This window comes from Felis catus, chromosome A2 (genome assembly GCF_018350175.1).
Source record: "Felis catus isolate Fca126 chromosome A2, F.catus_Fca126_mat1.0, whole genome shotgun sequence".
Taxonomy (NCBI): Eukaryota; Metazoa; Chordata; class Mammalia; order Carnivora; family Felidae; genus Felis; species Felis catus.
The window spans coordinates 6,652,520-6,672,844 of NC_058369.1; the positions used below are offsets into that span (position 1 = coordinate 6,652,520).

The 20,325-nt window shown below is 42.9% G+C and overlaps 2 protein-coding genes across 4 annotated transcripts in view; one reads left to right on the forward strand and one right to left on the reverse strand.

Annotated features, from left to right (window-relative positions):
* The first annotated feature begins 1,365 nt into the window (after positions 1–1,365).
* Positions 1,366–3,247, forward strand: LOC101081786 (methyl-CpG-binding domain protein 3-like 1). Of its 2 annotated transcripts, none has more exons than XM_019817065.3 (2): positions 1,366–1,491; positions 2,494–3,247. In XM_019817065.3, exon 2 carries the CDS (start codon positions 2,512–2,514, stop codon positions 3,100–3,102), a length of 591 nt encoding a protein of 196 aa, XP_019672624.3. In that variant the 5' UTR covers positions 1,366–1,491; positions 2,494–2,511; the 3' UTR covers positions 3,103–3,247. The 2 variants fall into 2 exon arrangements, with proteins under 2 accessions (XP_019672624.3, XP_003981878.3); XM_003981829.6 differs by lacking the exon at positions 1,366–1,491 and adding an exon at positions 1,509–1,907.
* A 2,150-nt stretch (positions 3,248–5,397) lies between these two features.
* The window catches only part of MUC16 (mucin 16, cell surface associated), a 102,916-nt gene continuing 87,988 nt past the window's right edge, over positions 5,398–20,325 (reverse strand). Inside the window, exons 46-57 of one of the 2 annotated variants that reach the window (XM_045053094.1) lie at positions 20,016–20,137; positions 19,865–19,932; positions 19,534–19,706; positions 18,013–18,143; positions 17,604–17,671; positions 16,675–16,823; positions 15,426–15,589; positions 15,037–15,104; positions 10,120–10,286; positions 8,468–8,509; positions 8,186–8,265; positions 5,398–5,552 (exon numbers count right to left, since the gene is read on the reverse strand). In XM_045053094.1, coding sequence (XP_044909029.1) covers positions 5,457–5,552; positions 8,186–8,265; positions 8,468–8,509; positions 10,120–10,286; positions 15,037–15,104; positions 15,426–15,589; positions 16,675–16,823; positions 17,604–17,671; positions 18,013–18,143; positions 19,534–19,706; positions 19,865–19,932; positions 20,016–20,137 — 1,328 coding nt within the window. In that variant the 3' untranslated portion in view covers positions 5,398–5,456. Of the gene's footprint in view, positions 5,553–8,185; positions 8,266–8,467; positions 8,510–10,119; positions 10,287–15,036; positions 15,105–15,425; positions 15,590–16,674; positions 16,824–17,603; positions 17,672–18,012; positions 18,144–19,533; positions 19,707–19,864; positions 19,933–20,015; positions 20,138–20,325 lie in introns of those variants that run through there. The other variant, XM_045053095.1, reaches the window with a different exon arrangement.

Below are 20,325 nucleotides of genomic sequence, written 5' to 3' on the forward strand. Positions count from 1 at the left end.
TAGAGACCATTAAAGGAGTTAATGTTTGAAAAATGCTTGGAACACCTACCATATCTCAAGTGCTATATCTGTGTATTATACATAACATTTATAAATTCTTCTGGCACTGACTGTAAGCTCGAGAGGGCAGGAACAAGTGCCTTGATGTATGTAGAAAGTACTAAATAACAAACGACGGGTAAATGAACAAGCAACATTTATGAATGCATTACCTATGTCACACACAGCATCCTACTGATATTCCCAAGCAAAATCACACCCTAAGATACCTGTTCTGTCCTGTGTCCTCTTCTCTGATTCTACCCAGGAATTACTGGGGCTTCTTGGACCCTGCTAACTGTGCACACTATAAGTTTTCTTCTCTGTGTCAACAAACGCAATCAGCATCAGCCTAATGAGCCCAAGTCAATCCAATCTCGTCTGTTCCCTGACTCACAAACCCAGTAGTGATTTGACATTAATGATATTCGCATTCTAGCCTCTTATTTTCAAGTATTGGCTAGAGTATTATTTACATTTACTGTGTGTTTTTAAAAATGACCCTCCCTGAAAAATATTTCCAAACCTATTGAATTTACAAGAGAAGCCAAGGATGGACAAGTCACAAAAAGGCTTGACGCTTAGTCTCTGGTTTGGCTCTTCCTAATTGGTAAATTATGTGAACTTCCAACGTCTCTCTTGAGATCAAGTCCAGTTTGGACTGTGTGGGAGGGAAACCTCATGGCATTTGAGAAATAGTGGTGGTATTCTGGGGCCGATGTCTGCTTCGGAGTGTGTGTGTGTGTGTGTGTGTGTTCTATATCTTGCTGTGGGGTCAAGGTAGACCCCTCTCCTTGGGAAAATTTTTCCCAGACATTTTGCTCTGGGCTTTATTTTTACACATGGCTTAATAAGTGCTGTCAGTAGGACCGCTAAGCACTCTTTACTACGGACTTGAAATTTTTATTTAGCAGTCACCTTTAAAAAGCTAAAAATAAGCACGTGAAACTAATCTTAATAGCATATTTTAAAACATTATCGCCAAGATATTTTCATCTGTGCATGCAACCAGTGTAGAAATTAATAGAGATAGTTGTATTTTTGTGTGCTCTAAGAAATCCAGTTTGCACTTTCCACTCACAACACAACCTCGGTTTGTAAATTGAGTTTTATCGGATGTACCTGCTCTACATCTCGGATGTACATTGTAAATGACTCACAGCTGTGAAATAGGAGTCCCGTATGTAAGTTGCTGCAAACATACTTAAAAGTTTTCCACTTAAAGATCATGTCATATGAACATTGAAAAGTTCCTACTGGGCCTAGTAACAAAGGAGTCGTTGTGACCTTACCAAGGCAAAACCCACAGAATGGTGAGGGCACACACAAGGGTGGGGGTAGTCTGAGAAGGTTCTTGAAGATGAGGCTCCAGAGGCACATGATGTAGAGGGCCTTTTCTCAGCAGCTCACAACAAAGGGGAAGGAATAGAAAGAGCCTTATCGAAATATCAGGCAAGTTAGGGGATCTTGAATAGGTATGAAGCAGAAAGAAAAGTAGGGAATGTTTGAAACAAGCCTTGTGAAAAAACAGGGAATAAAAATGCCAACACATGAAAATAAAGTAAAATTTCCAGACATTATGGATGCTTCGCAGGGGAGGCAGGTGATTTTGGATTTATAGTGGTACCAAAATATGTGTGCTCTTCTCAGTAGTTATCATAAGACCAGCAGTATCTAGCGTAGCAGATGAACAGGGTCTTTCAGATTTGAAGTTTTATAAGGCAGATACGACAAGTGTTAAAGAATTCTGGATTATTCCAAGGGAATTATTGAGATCATAGACCATGGAATCCAGGAGTGATAGGGATAGGGGAGAAAGTAAGGTGAAGATACGGTGATCTGGCATCACTTCCGATCTTGAGGGACAGGTAACTATTGTATGAGTGTTTGAGTGAAAACTGAAAATGAGGAATTTATGGTGGGTGAATATGTTTTCTGAATTATTTATTTTTGGTCATGACCATTTCAGTTGACGTAAATGTCTGGGATTTAGGAGCGAGTTGCTAAGAATGGGGCAGATGATAATTTCATTATTGGTTTAAGCTCTGCAGGAGCTATGAAAACAAAGAGGTCCATGGGTGACCAAATGAATAGTCACATAACACAGAAGGATGGTGGGGCTGGAGACTTAGAGAAAGACTAAGTAACCGTGTGTCCAGAGAGGGAGGACCAGGAATTGTGTGGTTGAGAGTGACAAGCACAAGTGAGAATAAATTGTAACAGAGAGCATCTTACAAAACCATGGAGGAGAAACGATCTGGAGTAGATCCTGAGTTTTAACCTTGAACTTTCTGGTTCTGACACAAATCTATTTGATGATGTCCCAGGACGCAAGTCAGACCTATCCCCAAAGGTAGAGAAGGAAGGTGGATGTACAAGATACCAAATAGAATGCTCCTAAGAAGGCAGTCCTCATTTATCATTTTAATCCAATATCATGACTTATTTTTATAGGGCAAAAGGAAAAGAAGTATGATGGTCAAGACTTCACAGAGGAAGCAACATGATTGTGGAAACCAATCCAAACTGAAGTCTCGCTTAAGTGTCTCAATCCCTTTGAGGATGTCCAGCTATGTATTTAAGACGCCAGTTACCAGAATCACAGCCCATCCTGGCAACGAGGTCAGATGCCATCACTGGGAGGGAACCTTGGACAAGCCCCAACAGGTGTGCTGGCAAAAGAGACTGCAAGGTCTCCAGGCCTGCAGCAGCACAGGGGAACCATTAAACACTTTGGACCTTGCCAAAGCCTTGCAAAAACTCGCACCTCAGTGCACAGGTGGCTATCTGCCAGGTGTTCTTGCAGGTGGCCCGAACTCAAGCCCCATGCCCATCCTTGCCAGCTCTTCGGATTTGGCCAAGATGATTCCAGAAGCTGGTCTGGGTATCCCGCAGCTCATGTGCAAACAATTTCTGGTGACTGAGGAGGATATCAAGAAACAAGAAAAGAAAGTGAAGACGGCAAGAGAAAGGCTGGCTACAGCACTGGCTATAGACAGACTCGCTAGCGAGGCAGAAAAAGTGAGGGGCCAAGAAGGACATCTCGAAAAACACCACGAATAAAAGGAGAGCCCTGTGCAGATGGAATGCAGCACAGCACTTTATTAATGTCTCTTTGCAGTGTCCATTGTGTCTTCGTGGTCTGAGCCCCTGAAACTTAAGTATGTACCAATACTTTCCTTGTATTAAATTGTATTGTGTGACACAATGGAGACAGTGATTTTTTTTAAGCTGCGAGATTGGGTTTCTGGTGAGGGGAGAAAGGAGATCTTTCCTTTCTGTATTGTACTCTTGTCTTCCTTTACTTTCTTTACTGTGTCATTTATTTGTATTTTCAAGTCAACCGAGTTATCAAAGTCACGGGATTATTTAGTGTTCTGGGCTCACAGAGTAAAACCTGCCTAGTTACTTTTGTGTAATATTCCAACAGATTCCAACATAATATTTCATTAAAGCTGTTATATCTATGCTCTCAAAGAAGATATGTTTGTAGGTCTCTATTTTTCTGTTCTTTGTTGCATGTGAACTCAGAAGTCAACAGAAAGAAGAAATAAGAGACTTCCCATTTTTTAAATACCTGTACGTGTTGAAAATTTGATCCATGAAAATTGTGCCATTTTGGGGATCATGATGTCAAGAAGGACTGTTCTCAGCATCTTTACTCTATCAGTGAGCCACTGCTTGTTGGGATTTAATTGTCTGTTTGCCCAACTAACCTGTGGCAATATTCAAATCCCTTCCATCATTACTTCTTTTGTCTCATGGATTCATCAATTTCTGAGAATGAATTGATAGAAAATAACAGAATATTTGTATTATTTCTATCTTCCCTAAAAAGGAGTTATTTTAAGATTAAATCTTGAGGGACCTGGGGGGAGCTCAGTCAGTTGAGCATCTGACTTCGGCCCAGGTCATGATCTTGCTGCTTGTGAGTTCGAGACCTGTGTCGGGCTCTGTGCCGACAGCTTAGAGCCTGGAGCCTGCTTCAGATTCTATGTCTCCCTCACTCTCTGCCCCTCCCCCACTCATGCTGTGTCTCTCTCTCTCTCTCTCTCAAAAATAAACATTAAAAAATTAAAAAAAAAACTAACTGATTTAGATACACTGATTTTCTCTCCTTTCCTCATGACTCTTGTTACATTTTTCTGGGGTCACATTTCTGCTTCCTGATGAACATTCTCTACTGGTTCTATCACTGAAGGCCTGTGGCAGGTCAACGTTGAGTCTGTCTGTATTTCAGAAAGTGCTTTTATCTTTTTCTTTGAAAGATAGTGTGGTGAAGTGTTTAATTTAGGTTCTTAGTAATTTTTTCCTTCCTCGCTGCTTAGTCTTTCCAAGCGTCTATATCATTAGCTATAAAATGGGAGTGCAGCTGTCAAGGATGGTGAGTTTAAGTGAGATCGTGCGCGCAGAGCTTGCCAGTCATGTTGCTTAGTAGATATTAAGTAGTCAGTAATGATACTCTTGTTATTATTATTATAATCTCCAGAGAAGACGTTCTCAGAGACTGCTTGGGACTGAGGATGTGAACCTCACACCAAGTAAGTACGAATGGTGGTATCACTGTTACTTCTCAGCCCTTGTGTCTTCAGCCGTGATCGTCTGCAAACTGAGTAGAGATTGGGCCATCTGTTCCCATGAACCCAAGGCAGGACAGCATAGCTCCCTGACCCTGGGTCACTCTAGGCTGCTTCCTGGGGAGCCCCTGCTCTCTCTTGTTGGATGAAGAAAGACTGTCTGGCTTTGTCTTTAGATTTTTTTCCCCAATGAGCTTTATTTGTCTTTAGATCCAAAGCAGACCCTGTATCTCTCTCCAGTCTTGGTATTACTCTGGGGACTGAGGCTTTCTGGATACCTAGTGATCCCAGCTCTAAGTCCCAAAGTTGATCATGGAGTCATTTATGACTCGCTCGTTTCCTTCTTGGACCATTTCCCATCGTGGAGGACCCATGATGGGAGAGGAGCCCCTGAGGTAGACTGGTCTGGAAGTCCTGGTGCACCTGAGCTTCAGGGAATGAGGCGGTGTAAGGGGAACTTTGGGGGTGGGGCAAGATGGAGGAACAGAGATGGCAGGGATGGCTGGCACAGAGGCAAGGGGAGGTGTGCTCCCAGGTTTCTAGGAAGAGAAACCTCACACTGAGGTGGGATGTTGATTTTATACAATGACAATGTCTGTGAATCTTTTTTTTTTTTTTTTTTTTTTTTTGCCAGTTCTAGTGCCCTTGAGGGACGAAATGGCATAAAACCAAAAGACAGGGTTGCAATTGCCCTTTGAGGACTTAGTGAAAGGGGAAACCTTTCATCTTGGTCCCCTGGGAACTAGTTAGGGGCCAAGTCAAGAAGGGCTCAGAGGCTGTGTCCGACCAATGTGGTTTATTTCTATTCCAGCCAAGCTCCCTTGGAGCCGCAGGCAGAGCTCACTGCAACTTCAGGTCTAGGTGTGGCAGGTAATAGCCCAGGCTGTGTTGCTGAACCTCGTAGTCTCCCTCCTTCTTCCGCAGGCGGATGGTGACCTGCAAGGGCAAGGAGAGGGCATGAGAATGGTCTGATCCACTACATGGGACTCCGGGGACGGAGATGGCCAAAGCCACAGAGGCTTGCCTCCTATATCTCTCTCAACATAATTTTCTCTTACTCCTTCTTTTCCTTTCCCTTGTCCCTCTTTTTTTAAAAAAAATTTTAAGTTCATTTATTTATTTTTGAGAGAGAGACAGAGAGAATGAGTGGGAGGAGCAGAGAGAGGGAGAGAGAGAATCCCAAGTAGGCTCTCACTGTCAGTACAGAGCCCGATGTGGGGTTGGAACCCATGAAGCACAAGATCAAGACCAGAGCCGAAATCAAGAGTTGGACACTTAACCGACTGAGCCACCCAGGTGCCACTGCTTTGTCTCTCTTTTTTTAAATGTTTTTTTTTAACGTTTATTTATTTTTGAGACAGAGAGAGACAGAGCATGAACGGGGGAGGGTTAGAGAGAGAGGGAGACACAGAATCCAAAATAGGCTCCAGGCTCTGAGCGGTCAGCACAGAGCCTGACACGGGGCTCGAACTCACGGACCGCAAGATCATGACCTGAGCTGAAGTCGGACGCTTAACTGACTGAGCCACCCAGGTGCCCCGTTTTGTCTCTCTTTTATCTCTTTCTCATCTTCTCTCTTCCCTTTAACTTTGTTTTTCTACCATTTTCTCTGATATCCCATTCATACCCTCTCCCTCCCTCTCTCCATCTCACTCATTCACCCCCTCTCCCTTCCTCTCCTTCCACACACACCCCCTCTAGCTTAATTGAGGTATAACTGATGTACAATGAACCGCATACATGTAGAGCAAATGATTTGATAAGTTTTGATTATAATTTGAACCATCACCACAATCAAGACAAGGAGTGCTCCTCATCCCCAAAAGTGTCTTCGAGCCCCTCTGTAATCACTCCTTCCTTGCCATTTGCAAGCACATTCTCATTCCCAGGCAACCCCTGATCTGATTGATATCCCTATAGATTAGCTTACATTCAACAATTTGCTTATAAACAGGATCATAAACTATGTATTCATTGTTATCTGGCTTCTTTCCCTCCACATTATTATTTTAAGATTTATGCATGTCAGTGCATGTACTTATAATTCATTCCTTTTTATTGCTGAGTAATATTCCATCAGGTGATAGATCATGGTTTGTTTGTCTATTCACCTGTTGATGGACTTCTGGGTTGTTTTCAGTTTTTGGCTAGTAAAATAAAAGTTACTATGAACATTTGTGCACATGACTTGGTATAGATTTTATTTTATTTTATTTTATTTTATTTCATTTTATTTTATTATTTTCTGCACAGTAAAGGAAATAATCAACAAAACTAAAAGGCAACCAATGGAATAGAAGAAGATATTTGCAAATGACATATTGGATAAAGGGTTAGTAACCAAAATCTATAAAGAACTTACCAACACAACACCCCAAAAAACAAATAACCCAGTGAAGAAATGGGCAAAAGACATGAACAGACACTTTTTGAAAGAAGAAATCCAGATGGCTAACAGACACATGAAAAGATGCTGAACGTTACTCATCATCAGGGAAATACAAATCAAAACCACAATGAGATACCATCTCACACCTGTCAGAGTGGCCAAAATTAACAATTCAGGAAACAACAGATGTTGGGAAGGATGTGGAGAAAGGGGAACACTTTTGTATGACTGGTGGGAATGCAAACTGGTGCAGCCACTCTGGAAAACAGTATGGAGGTTACTAAAAAAAAAAAAATAGAACTACCCTATAACCCAGCAATTGTACTACTAGGTATTTATCCAAAGGATATTTTATTATTTCTCTTGCATGAATTCCTAGGAGTGGAAAGGCTGGGTAGGTGTACGTGACCTTTAAAGATGCATCCAAGCTATTTCTCACTATTTGAGAGTTCTGGTTGTTCCTCATCTTCACCAACAATTATTATAGTCAGTCTTTTTAATTTTAGCCACCCTTGTGTGTCACAATACCTCATTATGATTTTCATTTACATTTCCCTAATGACTAATGTTTTTTTTTTTTTTTTTAATTTTTTTCAACGTTTTTTATTTATTTTTGGGACAGAGAGAGACAGAGCATGAACGGGGGAGGGGCAGAGAGAGAGAGAGAGACACAGAATCGGAAACAGGCTCCAGGCTCCGAGCCATCAGCCCAGAGCCCGACGCGGGGCTCGAACTCACGGACCACGAGATCGTGACCTGGCTGAAGTCGGACGCTTAACCGACTGCGCCACCCAGGCGCCCCGCTAATGTTGTTTTAAAGAAGGAAAAATTTGGGGCGCCTGGGTGGCTCATTTGGTTAAGTGTCCAACTTTGGTTCAGGTCAGGTCCTGTGGTTCATGACTTTGAGCCCCACATCAGGCCCTGTGCTGGCAGCTCAGACTCTGGAGCCTGCTTCAGATTCTGTGTCTCCCTCTCTCTGCTCCTCCTCCACTTGTGCTCTAACTCTCTCAAGAATAAATTAAAAAAAATTAAAAAAAAAAAAAAAAGGAAAAAGCAAGCCACACACAGACTGGGAGAAAAAAAAATCACAAAATATTCCCAGCACATGACATGTATTTATAAAATATAAAGAATTCTTACAACCCAATGATAAAAAGACAAGGAACCCTTCCTTCCTTACCAGGAAACAGCAGATCAGGCATGTGATGAGTACCAGGAGTCCCGCCAAGCAAATGAGGATGATGGCCCAGAAGGGGAGGTCTGGGGAGACAAGGGCTGGTGTTAGCCTCCTCCTGTCATTTTCCAGGGCTCCTGCTGTCCCTGCATTGTGCCTAACAGTCCCTGACCCGCCTTGGCCACCTTTCATCATCATCTATGACTCTGGGTACATGGGTCTCTTTGATCAGGTACAGCATCAAGACATTCCTGCCCCAATCTGGGTTGGAGCTTCTTTGAGGCTTACCTGAATTCTCAGTCAAGACATCATTTCTGTTGGGAGAATACCCTGGAAGTGAATGAAATGGAGAATGCACGTGAGTTTGTTTTATGCTTTTTAAATAAAACTTTTCAAATGCACAGAAACATAGAATATCATAAACATACATCACCTAGGTTTAACAATGTATATTTCACCCGATTAAAACATTATTTCATCCAATGTATAAATTATCAGCACTCACCACCCTTGCTTCATATTTTCACTGAAATGTTGAAGTAGGAATTATGATGTTGACCCATTTTTCTCTAAAAAGGCTACCTAATCCAAGGCTATTATCGCACTACAGGGGTGTAATTAATTAAATCAAATTCATACCAGTGGACAAGAAGGACCGAAATTGGGCTGAGCCATCTTATGATAGTTTGGGGGAGAATGGGTCATCCTAGTTGGTAAGCCCAAGTGATCTCTGTAAATTTGTAAATTCCCAATTGTCTCTCCTCTGCCTACAAACACATTCACCCCCTTCTCCTTTACCAAGTTGCTTTATACCCACTTTCCAGGATTCACCTGCAGTGTAATTTCCTCCAGGAAGGCTTCTCTGATTACCACTCCCAAGTATGAATTATTTCACATTAAATAATTTATAATTTTCAATTGCCTATTCTTGTTATTGCCAACTGCAACATAAACCCCATGAGGGTAGGGACACATACTACCTACTGGGCATGGGGGCAGGTTTCAGGCCCCCCTAGTATACACCCTCTCCCTAGCCAATTTCTTATAGATGTGCTGTCCAATATGGAGCAGCTACAAGTGGCTTAAAAATAATTTTAATTTTTCTTTTTTTTTTCTTTTTTCCAACAAACCACAAGAGACTCTTAATGAGAGAAAACAAACTGAGGGTTGAAGGAGGGAGGTGGCTGGGAGATAAGCTAGATGGGTAATGGCTATTAAGAAGGGCACTTGTCATGAGGACTGGATATTGTATGTAAGTGATGAATCACTGAATTATACTTCTGAAACCAATACTGCACTGTATGTTAACTAAAATAAAAAAATAATTTTAATTAAATAAAATTAAAAATATGGTACCTTGGTAACATTAAAACTCAGGAACTGTAAAAGCCAGTCACATTAGCCAGACTTCAAGTACTCAATGGTCACATATGTCTGCTGTACTAGACAGCACACATATAGAACAATCCATCATTGCAGAAAGTTCTGCATGGTGCTGATCTAGAGCGAAACTTGGCAAATGACACCCCGTGGGCCATGTCAGGTCCATTGCCTGTTTTTATACAGCCTGTCAGGAAGAAAAGAGGTCCATCCCCTATGTCCGTCAAGGCTGGCTCACACACAGCTTGGAGCCAGAGGCCCTTACTGACTGTCTCGCCAAGTGACTTCAGTACAGAGATGAGAGACAGAATTCCAGAGAAGGGAAGTGACCAGTCTGAAGTCACAGAGCTATCTCCGAGAGAGCAAGTATCTCCAATATCCCACTGGGTGTCCTTTCCTCTCCTTCGATGGTGGATAAAGCCTGGGAGACTATGCCATTTCCTGCCAGCCTAAAAAAAGTTCAATGCTGATTTAACCCCAGGTCTCCAGATTCCCAGGAAGAGCCCCGTGTGTGGAAGTTGGAACCCTCCATTCCTGCCCCAATGACCAGGATGCCTTACCATCCACAAGGACACTGTTTCTGTCCAGGGTAAAATTCTGCAGCTGGGTACCATTTTGGGTCAGCCTCAAGAACTCCTCATAGATGGCAATTCTGTCCAGTCTCCGAGCCAATGGTGAAAAGTTACAGATGGAGTCCACCCCAGTGTGGTTGCTGTCGGGGACAGACCTGGAAGGGCAAAAGGGATGAACAAGGGTATCTTGAATTCTACCCCGCTTCTAGAAGGAAGTCATGTCCAAAAGGACCTTCTACAACGATACAAACATTTGTGCCTAAATATCAAAATACAGTCATTATTAGACTCAGGTTGTTGAACACTTAAAGTATGGTACTATGGGTGAGTAACTGAATATCTCATTTAATTTAATTTAATGAATTAATAAATAAAGAGCCATGGGGAGAACACATTTGAAACATTTGGACTAAGGACTTCCAAAAATGCATAAAATCATTGAGAACACTGGCAAGAATGGCCAAAATCAACCTTTTCATTAACCAAAGGTTTGCAATAACCTGAGGATCATTTAGTTGAGGGAAAAGATGGCTGAATCTTGGTAAAAGGAGCAAGCTGTATGGCATTAGAACTTGCATTATTTCCAGGCTGCTCTCACAATATCCCTAGACACTTTGAAAACCAGCAGTATGAGAACCATGGTAGCTGTGAAAACCAGCAGCCTAATAGCCATAATCTGTTTGGAATTCCCAAAAACAACCCATTCCCACTGACTTTTCAATATCTGACCTGTCTGGAGATTCCTTTTAGAAAGCCCCATTTTCAAGATTTGACTTTATTTGATTCCGAACTTTTTTCGGTCAGGGAAGCCTATTCCCAGGGCACTTGCCCAAAACAATCAGTGATTATTGTTTAACATGGCAGCTGCCTGAGGAAGCAGTAACAGTTGAGGCAGGCAAGAGGTGAGCCAAAAACTTTTTAAAAAGTAGGGAATGAGATGTCCCTGAAGGGTTTTGAAAAGCTCCAATGTGTTTGTGGGGATCTAGAAAGTCACAAGTGTGTGGGGTTGTGTGAATACCTAGGAAATATTTGAGTAGGCCTTAATCTCTCACCTCTAGCTAAAAGGCTAGCTTAATATCTTAAAAAATTGCCAGTGGAATAGAGCATATTAATAAAGGACAAATGCCACCCAATCTCAAACACATCCAAAAGGAGAATATGAGAAAATACAACATCCTTTATGATTAAAAAAAAAAAAAACCCAACAAACTAGGAATAGAAAGTAAAGTTGCTCAACCTGAAAAACAGCATCTGTGAAAAACTCACAGATAAAATCATACTCAATGGTGAAAGACTGAAAGTTTTCCCCTAAGACTGGGGACAAGACAGTGTTGTCTTCCTTCATTTCATGTCCTATTTACATTTTAATAGATGTAATTCTAATAAAATAATCAGGCAAGAAAAAGAAATGATAAAAATTCAGATGGGAAGGAAAGATGTAGAATTATCTCTATTTGCAGATGACATGTTATTAGATATAGAAAATCCTAATACACAGACACAGACACAGACACACATAGCTGAAAACTATTAGTTCAGCATGAATGTAGGATATAAGACCAATGTACAAAAATCATTGTATTTATATACACTAGCAATTAACATCTTTAAAAAAATTTTTTTTAATGTTTATTTATTTATTTATTTATTTTTCAACGTTTATTTATTTTTGGGACAGAGAGAGACAGAGCATGAATGGGGGAGGGGCAGAGAGAGAGGGAGACACAGAATCGGAAGCAGGCTCCAGGCTCTGAGCCATCAGCCCAGAGCCTGATGCGGGGCTCGAACTCACGGACCGCGAGATCATGACCTGGCTGAAGTCGGACACTTAACCGACTGCGCCACCCAGGCGCCCCAGTGTTTATTTATTTTTGAGAGAGAGACAGAGTGAGTGGGGGAGGGCACAGAGAGAGGGAGACATAGAATCCAAAGCAGGCCCCAGGCTCCAAGCCATCAGCACAACCCATGAGCTGTGAGATCATGACCCAAGCCGAAGTCAGAGGCTCAATCAACTGAGCCACTCAGGCACCCCTAGCAATTAACATTCTTAAAAATGAAATAAAACAATTCCATTTATAACAGCATCAAAGAACAAAATACAAAACATGTAGGAATAAATTTAACAAAAACATTGTGAGATTTGTACATTGAAAACTATAAAACATGTTGAAAGAAATTTTAAAATACCTAAATACATGGAAACACATCCCATGTTCATAGACTGGGGATTTATTATTGTTGAAATGTCAATACTCCCCAAACTGATCTACCGATAAAATGCAATCCCTATCAGAATCCCAGCTGACTCTTTTACAGAAATTAATAAGCTGATTCTAAAACCCATATGGGGTTGCAAGGGACCTCAAATAGGTAAATCAATATGGAGAAAGTACAAAGTTGGAGAACTCGATTTCCCAATTTCAAAACTTATACCAAGCTACAGTAATAAAAACAGTTGCCACTAGTATAAGGATAGACATATAGATCAGTGGGATAGAATTTAGAATCCATAAAAAACTCATGCAATCATGGACATTGATTTTCAACAAGGTTGCCAAGATAATAGGGAAAGAATAGTCTATTTAACAAATGGTACTGATGGGGCACCTGGGTGGCTCAGTCAGTTGAGTGCCTAACTTCGGCTCAGGTCATAATCTCAAGGTTTGTGGGTTCGAGCCCCACCTCGGGCTCTGTGCTGACAGCTCAGAGCCTGGAGCCTGCTTCAGATTCTGTGTCTCTCTCTCCTCTCTCTTTCAAAAAAAAAAAAACCATTTAAAAAAAAAGAAGAAGAAGAAGTGAATTGACAGGGGCGCCTGGGTGGCTCAGTCGGTTAAGCATCTGATATCGGCTCAGGTCATGATCTAATGGTTTGTGAGTTCGAGCCCCACCTCGGGCTCTGTGCTGACAGCTCAGAGCCTGGAGCCTGCTTTGGATTCTGTGTCTCCCTCTCTCTGCCCCTCCCCCACTCGCACTCTGTCTCTCTCTGTTCTCAAAAATGAATAAATGTTAAAAAAAATTTTTAACAAATGGTACTAAGACAACTAGATATCCACATACAAAAGAATGAAATTGGACCCGTACCTCACAACATATACAAAAATTAATTCAAAATAAATCAAATGCCTAAATGTAAGAGATAATGATACAATCCTTAGAAGAAAACCTAGGTGTAAATAAATCTTTGTGAATTTGGATTAGGCAATGGTTTTTTAGATATGGGACTAAAATCACAAACAACCAAAGAAAACATTGATAAATTGAGAGTCATCAAAATTAAGAATGATTGTGTTTCAAAGGGTAGTACTTAGAAGGTGAAAAGGCAACCTACTAAAATGGAAGAACATATTTGCAAATCATATGTCTGATAAGGGTGTAGTATCCAGAACACACAAAGAACAATTATAACTCAACAAGTAGAAAGACAATCAATGCAAAACTGGGTAAAGGACCTGAATAGACATTTCTGCAAAGAAGGTACAGAAATGACCCATAGTACATGAAAAATTGCTCCACATCACTAATCACTAGGAAAATGCAAATCAAAGCCACAGTGAGGTACCACTTCACATCCACTAGGATGATTAGAGTAAAAAAAGGATAATAACAATTGTTGGTGAAGACCTGGAACCCTCACACGTTGCTTGTGGGGATGGCAAATGGTAGAGCCTCTTAGGCAAACAGTTCAGTAGTTCCTCAAAAGTTAACATGAAATTAACACATGACCCTCCAAGACCAGTCCTATGTATATGCCCAAAAGAACTTCAAACTCAAACTGATGCAAAGACTTACACAAGTTTTTCATTATTCGTAATAGGGTCCAGGGTCATTATTCATAATAGGCAAAGGGGGAGACAAGCCAATGTCCATCAGTGAATGGATGGATAAACGAAAAGTGGCATAGCCATACAACAGAACATTGTTCAGTCACAGAGGAAGGAATAGAGTACCTATCCATGCTACAACATGGATCAACCCTGAAAACAGGATGCTCAGTGAAGGAAGTCAGTCACAAAAGACCACATAGTGTATTGATCCATTTAAATGGAATGTTCAGAATAGGCAAATCCAGAGAGACAGAAAGTAGATTATTGTTTGCTAGGGGATGGGGCTGAGGGAAGAATAGGTAGCAGCTGCTAATGGGGACAGGACTTTTTTTTTTTTAAACATCCTACCGTTAGAGAGTGGGATGGTTGTACCACTCTATAAATATACCACTAAATTGTATACTTCAAAAGGGTGCATTTTATAGGTGAATCATATCTCAAGAGATGTATAAACAATTTCGATTGCCTCATGTGATTAGTGGCTATACTACTGAGTAACACAGTTAGACTGCTGGATTCTAAGTCATCTGGTTCTACCCACCCCCATCTTCTATGGATCCTGACTCCAATGGCTGATTTCTTAAAAAAAATTCTTTTTAATGTTTTAATTACTTTTGAAGGAGAGAGTGACAGAGCCTGAGCAGGGGAAGAGCAGAGAGAGAGGGAGACACAGAATTCGAAGCAGGCTCCAGGCTCTGAGCTGTCAGTACAGAGCCTGATATGGGGCTTGAGCTCACGAACTGTGAGATCATGACCTGAGCTGAAGTCGGATGCTTAACTGAGCCACCCAGGTGCCCCTCCAACAGCTGATTTCTTAAGGCATTCATTGATGCTACACTCCATATTCCATGGCTCCCAGCACCAGGTACCTCCATGTCTACTGAGGTCTACACTGGCTCTCTTGAGTTTCTAAGTCAGTTGGCGTCATTGGTTTAGGAACAAGCTGGTTTTTAGGTAACAGTTTTATACTCATAGGGCTATCTTCCATAAGAACTAGAAACTGAGACCATGACATGGGGATACTTTTACTTAAAGGACCACGGGAGTCTCCAGAGTGATTAGGTACTGAGTTGGAACTCACCTGAATGCTAAAACTTGACAGTCAGAGAAATAACTCTTCATGCTGCTGTTTCGGAAGAGCTGGTTGAGCTGAAAAACAGGGTGATGTTCCCTTGATCAGAATTCCAGGCCTAGTGGCATCAGAGAATTTTTAGCCACTGAGCATACTTCCCCATCTACTTTTTATTATCTCAACAAATACTAGCCCAGGTATGTGCACCAAAGGACATCCCATTCCAGGGTGTGACTTAGCTATATGATCCTAGAGTAGCTCCTGAACCTCTCTGTGCCTGTTTCTTTATTTGTAAATGGGCAAAAGAACCTGTCTGGATGAATTGTCACAAAAAATCACCCTCTGACTACCCAGCGTCCATTGGTCTGTCTCTACATGGGACACAAACCCATTCTCACCGCATTCTCGATACTTCTCTTGTTCCGCTGGTGTTTGGTGGTGTTGGGCTGGGATAAGTCTTGGGAATAGAGTAGGTTGGTGACAGTGAAATTCAGCTGGAAGTGCTGAGAGGTGGGACTGCTTGTTGGTCTGTCTGTTGGTAGATGAGCTGTTGACTCCACTTCTATAATAAAAAGAAGGTATAGAAGTCCCCAACAGGTGAAGATTTAAGCAAAGAAGTCATTCCAGCTAGTCTAATTATTCTTGGCAATGTGACCTGAGTTGGATTCTGAAAGGTGGGATACATAAGATCTCCATCTACCTGGCCACTTTGAATCCATTGATCTGTCTATCCATCCAACTCTTCCTCAAGCATTATGAGAGCTCACTAGTGTGTGGGGAAGATGAGACTGGGCTTCTCTGGTGCACAGATGGCAAGTGTAGGTGCCGATCACCTCAGGGGACATCTGTCATACCCCTTTGTTGACCTAGGTTCCTAATGTGTCTTGCTGCCTCTGGTCTTCTCCCCCTCCCAATCCACTCTCTACACAGAACTCAGAAGATGAGCTTTCTAAAGCAGAACTCTGTGTTGTGTTCTTCTGCAAACCATCCCAATACCCAAGGAAGTCCCTGCCTGCATCTATAGCCTTACCTATCACTTCTCTCAGGCCAAAGTGTTTGCTCTAGTGACACCAAACTCCTTACAGTCTCCCCAAATATTTTATCTTCTAGGTTATAAACACAGCTAGCTCAACTCCCCACCTCTTCCCATTGGCTAGGCTATGTTCGCCATCATATCTCAGTTTTTTAATAACTTCCTCCAGAAAACTTTTCAAGATGGGCCATGTGTCCCTCCTTGTGAGTTCCCAAAGGCTTTTTAAATTACCTGATTACAGCAGTTATCACAGTGAATCATCAACACCTATTTACTTTCATGACATATTTGTTGAATGAATGCATGAATGAGTCCTTCAATCAACCAGTACATGACTCATAACTGGAGGGCCTAAGAAGGACACACAGGATACTCCACACTTTGGGTTAGAAATATCTACATGTAAAAATGACTGTCCCCTTGGTGCAGTTGCTGCATGTTTTCTTTCCTCCTCCTGTTGGGATGACCCGTTGCCATGGTCCATCAACATGGGCCTCCAGAAAGACCCCCTTTCCCCTCCAGAGCCTCCATCCATTCCAGTGCTACAGAGAAGCCCCATTCCTCCTCAAAGCCCCATTTCTTCAAGCCATGAAACCAACCCCACAATCTCACACCTGTCACATGCAAATCTGCCAGCTTATAGGTGGCACCAAGCCAGTGGGATGAGACATTCAGGGTCTTGTCTAGAAAGACTTGCTTCACCATACTGGGGTCCACATTGGAAGAGAACAGAGCCTTGATGGTGACCAACATGGAGTCCAACCTAGGGACAGAGACCATGGAACTTAGCCAGCACCCAACACCATCAGTGTCTCCTGAGTTCCTGTTTTATAGAGCCAAAGACCTACAGGCAAGAAGTAAGAAATTACCTGGCTTCCTCTTCCCTCAGGCTAGAGAAGAGACCCTGACCAAAAAAAAAAGGTTTCTAGGAGTTGGGAATAGAACAAATAACTATAAAATTAATGAACATCTATTGAGCACCTCTAGGAAGTGAATACACATTCCCTCACCATCACCCTGGTGAAAGGTATTATTATAATTATCCCCATCTTAAAGCCAAAGGAACTGAAGTTTGGAAACACTCAATGTTGGCACTGTGTCCCATGATTGTCCTGCTCCCCAGTGTAGATGTCTCAGTTCCTCTACCCATTCCTTGGAGACTTGGATTAAAATCCAAGTTGGGCAATTCTTGGGCTGTTCACTTTGCTTCTCTGAGCCTCAGCTTCCCCTCTGAACAATGGAGATGGTCATAGATGGTGTGTGGCCATAGGAAATGTTATTATTGGGCTGATATTTATTGAAAGCATCCAGAAAGGAGAAGGTGGTGGTTAATGGAGTTGGTGGCCCCGGGAAGTTAATCCTTTTCCTGCCTCCCACCCCCCCAACCGAAGACCTATGAAAGGAGATGGTAGGATTAACTGACAGGGACATGGGAGAGCATGGGCACCATGCCAGTGACTTCCAGCTCAAGGAGTATGCCAGGATGGTAGCTCAGAGCCACAAGCTGCCAGCTCAGCCAGTGCTGCCAACCTCCTCAACTTACGTCAAGTTGGTGACCAGGCAGGAGAGGAAAATGTCTTGTAGCTGGCTGCCTCTGTAGAGTTTGGTGACCTAGAATAAAGGGTAAGATGGAGATCGCCTGGGGCTGGCAGGAGCTCCTGGAGTCATGGAAGGAACACAGGCTTTGGGACAAAGGAGACATGAGTTCAAATTCTGGCTCTGCCCCTTAACTCACTGTGTGATCTTGGGCACACCACTCCCCTTTCTGAGCCTTAGTGTGCCCATCTGGGAAGTGGGGAAGGCAATCAGAGCACAACCTTTGGAAACTGAGAGAACCCAGAACACATTAGGTAAAGGGAGGAGTTTAAACACTTAATAGATGTGAGTCAGACAGAGGAATGGTGGGGGGGGGGCAGGGCAAGGAGAGACAGGAAAGACGAGAGAGATGTCACCTTGTCCTGGATGTCTCTCAGCAGGGTTGTGTACTCCAAGGATGCAGGGTCTGAGTTGCTGAGGTTCCAGTTGAGGATGCGGAAATTCAGCTGATACTCATTCTGAATAGATAAATTCTGGGGAGCGTAGCCTGGAGCCAATGATAGGAAGAGAAGAGAGGTGGAGACTCTTACCCTTTCACACAGAGAGAGGCCTGATGACTGCTGTCAGAATCAGCCAAATTCAGGCCCACATGCTGGGGGGTTCCTAGTGGAAAGTCACCCCAAAGAGGGGGAAAACTGGAATTTTCCAGTGATTCTCCTGAGCTGAGTTTTTCTGCTTGTGCTTAGGCAGTTCCGGCTTCCTCGAATATTTTCAATCCTCTTTTTATGGAAATCTCCTACTCATGTTTCAGGACCTTGATGAGATGAGACTACAGGAGAGCAGGGACCCATCTGTCTTGTTCTTGCCATGTCCCCATACCTACTACAGTGCTGGGTACATAATATCCTCTTCCAAGAAGCCCTCCTTGACTTGCTCCTCCTGTGTGCTTCCACAGCACCCTGTTAATAACAGTGTCCCTGCCTTGTTTGTGTGTCCCTAGATAACATTCATTCTCTTGATTATTAGTTTTCAGGGAGAGAACCTGCGAGTTCCATCTCTGTATCCAGCACATGGCTTGGGACAGAATAGTATTGTATATGCATCTGTTGAATGCGTGAATGTGAACTACAGTGGATCCCCCAATATGGGGGCTGAGATACTCATCTCCCATTTGTTCACTCATTTACTCACTCATTGGGGATGACAGTGTACCGACACATAAAGAACTGAGGGTGTATCGCCAGACTACAAGACCTTAATTTCGTAGAGTTGGATAATTAAATAATTGTGATAACGTGTGATAAGTTGGTGCCCATCTAGGGACCAGAGACCCATGTAGAGCAGAGTTTCTCATTCTCAGAACTACTGATATTCGGAGCTATGTAACTCTTACATTTAAATAACTCTTACACAATTAAATAATTGTGATAACATGTGATAAGTTGGTGCCCATCTAGGGACCAGAGGCCCATGTAGAGCAGGGTTTCTCATTCCCAGAACTACTGATATTCGGAGCTATGTAACTCTTGGCAGTGAGGATCCCTGATCATTGGAGGACATTCGTAACACCCCTAGCCTCGAGCCACTAGGTGCCAGTACCACTCTCCCCCAGTTGTGGTGATCAAAATGTCTCCGGACATTGCCAAGTGTCTCCTGAGGGGCAGAATTGCCCCCAGGTGAGGACCACTGGCATGGAGGAACCTTGTATAGAAGAAATCCTATTCCAAGAGATCTACGAGTCAGACATTTGGAGTGCAAATTACAATTATTTATATTAATTTGGTCAAAGAATTTCACTCTTTTTACCTGAAATAACAGGAGAGACTCTCTCCATGGAGAGTTTGGGGAGGGTGTCCTTCAATCAGAGCTTGGGCTGACTTGTTAAGGAAGAAATAAAATAGAACAGAGACAAATAATGATTGCTATAAATCACTCACCATTGACGAAGAGGCTGTCCCTGACCAGGGTATAGATGCCCATCTGGGTGACACCATGGGTCAGCTGGCTTAGCTCCCAGTAAAGCTGTTCTCGGTCCAGCCTGTAGCCCATGGGGTCATGGTGATAGGTGCAGATGGCGTTAACATGAGTGGCTACCACATCCTTCTCAGGCCTGGGGAGAGAGGGATGTGGGGACTCTTAAAGAGAGGTTCTGAAACCTCAGTATGGGGGCCAAAAGGAGGGAAGGGCAAATGGGAGGTCAGTGGGAAGACTGAAAGGGTTGGTCACCAAAATGGTCACTACTGGCAAATGCTCAGGAGGAAGTCCTACCTGAAGGAGATTAATCTGCAACCTGAATAGAAGGGGCCCAGGCTGCTCTTCTGGAACAAGGATCCAAGCTGGGGAGGAAGGAGGAGGCGGATGAGCAGGAGGGGCTGGGTGGGATTTATCCCACTAGGAGCTGCTAGGAGCAGGGTCTCACCAGGTGCTGCAGGGTCCTCTTGGTGGAGTTGAATGTAGCTGAGCTGTGGCTCATGTCTGTTGAATACTGGAGGTTGGAGATGGTCAAGTTCAGTGTGAAGGTCTTCAGGTTGTGTCCCATAGCTATGAGAAGGAGGGGGAGAGATGGTGACTACTGACAGCTGGCCTGAGACCAAATCAAAATCCTGCATTCGTCCTACTCTGTCATCTTCTCTTCCAGTGTCACCACCACCTGCCATGTGGTCACCCAAGCCAAAACCAGCACGTTGCTTAGCTCCCTCTCTCTCCCCTCCAAGTAACACCATTTCTAC

Coding starts and splice junctions, on each gene's coding strand:
- LOC101081786 (XM_019817065.3), top strand. CDS start 2,512: ATGATGGTCAAGACTTCACAGAGGAAGCAACATGATTGTGGAAACCAA.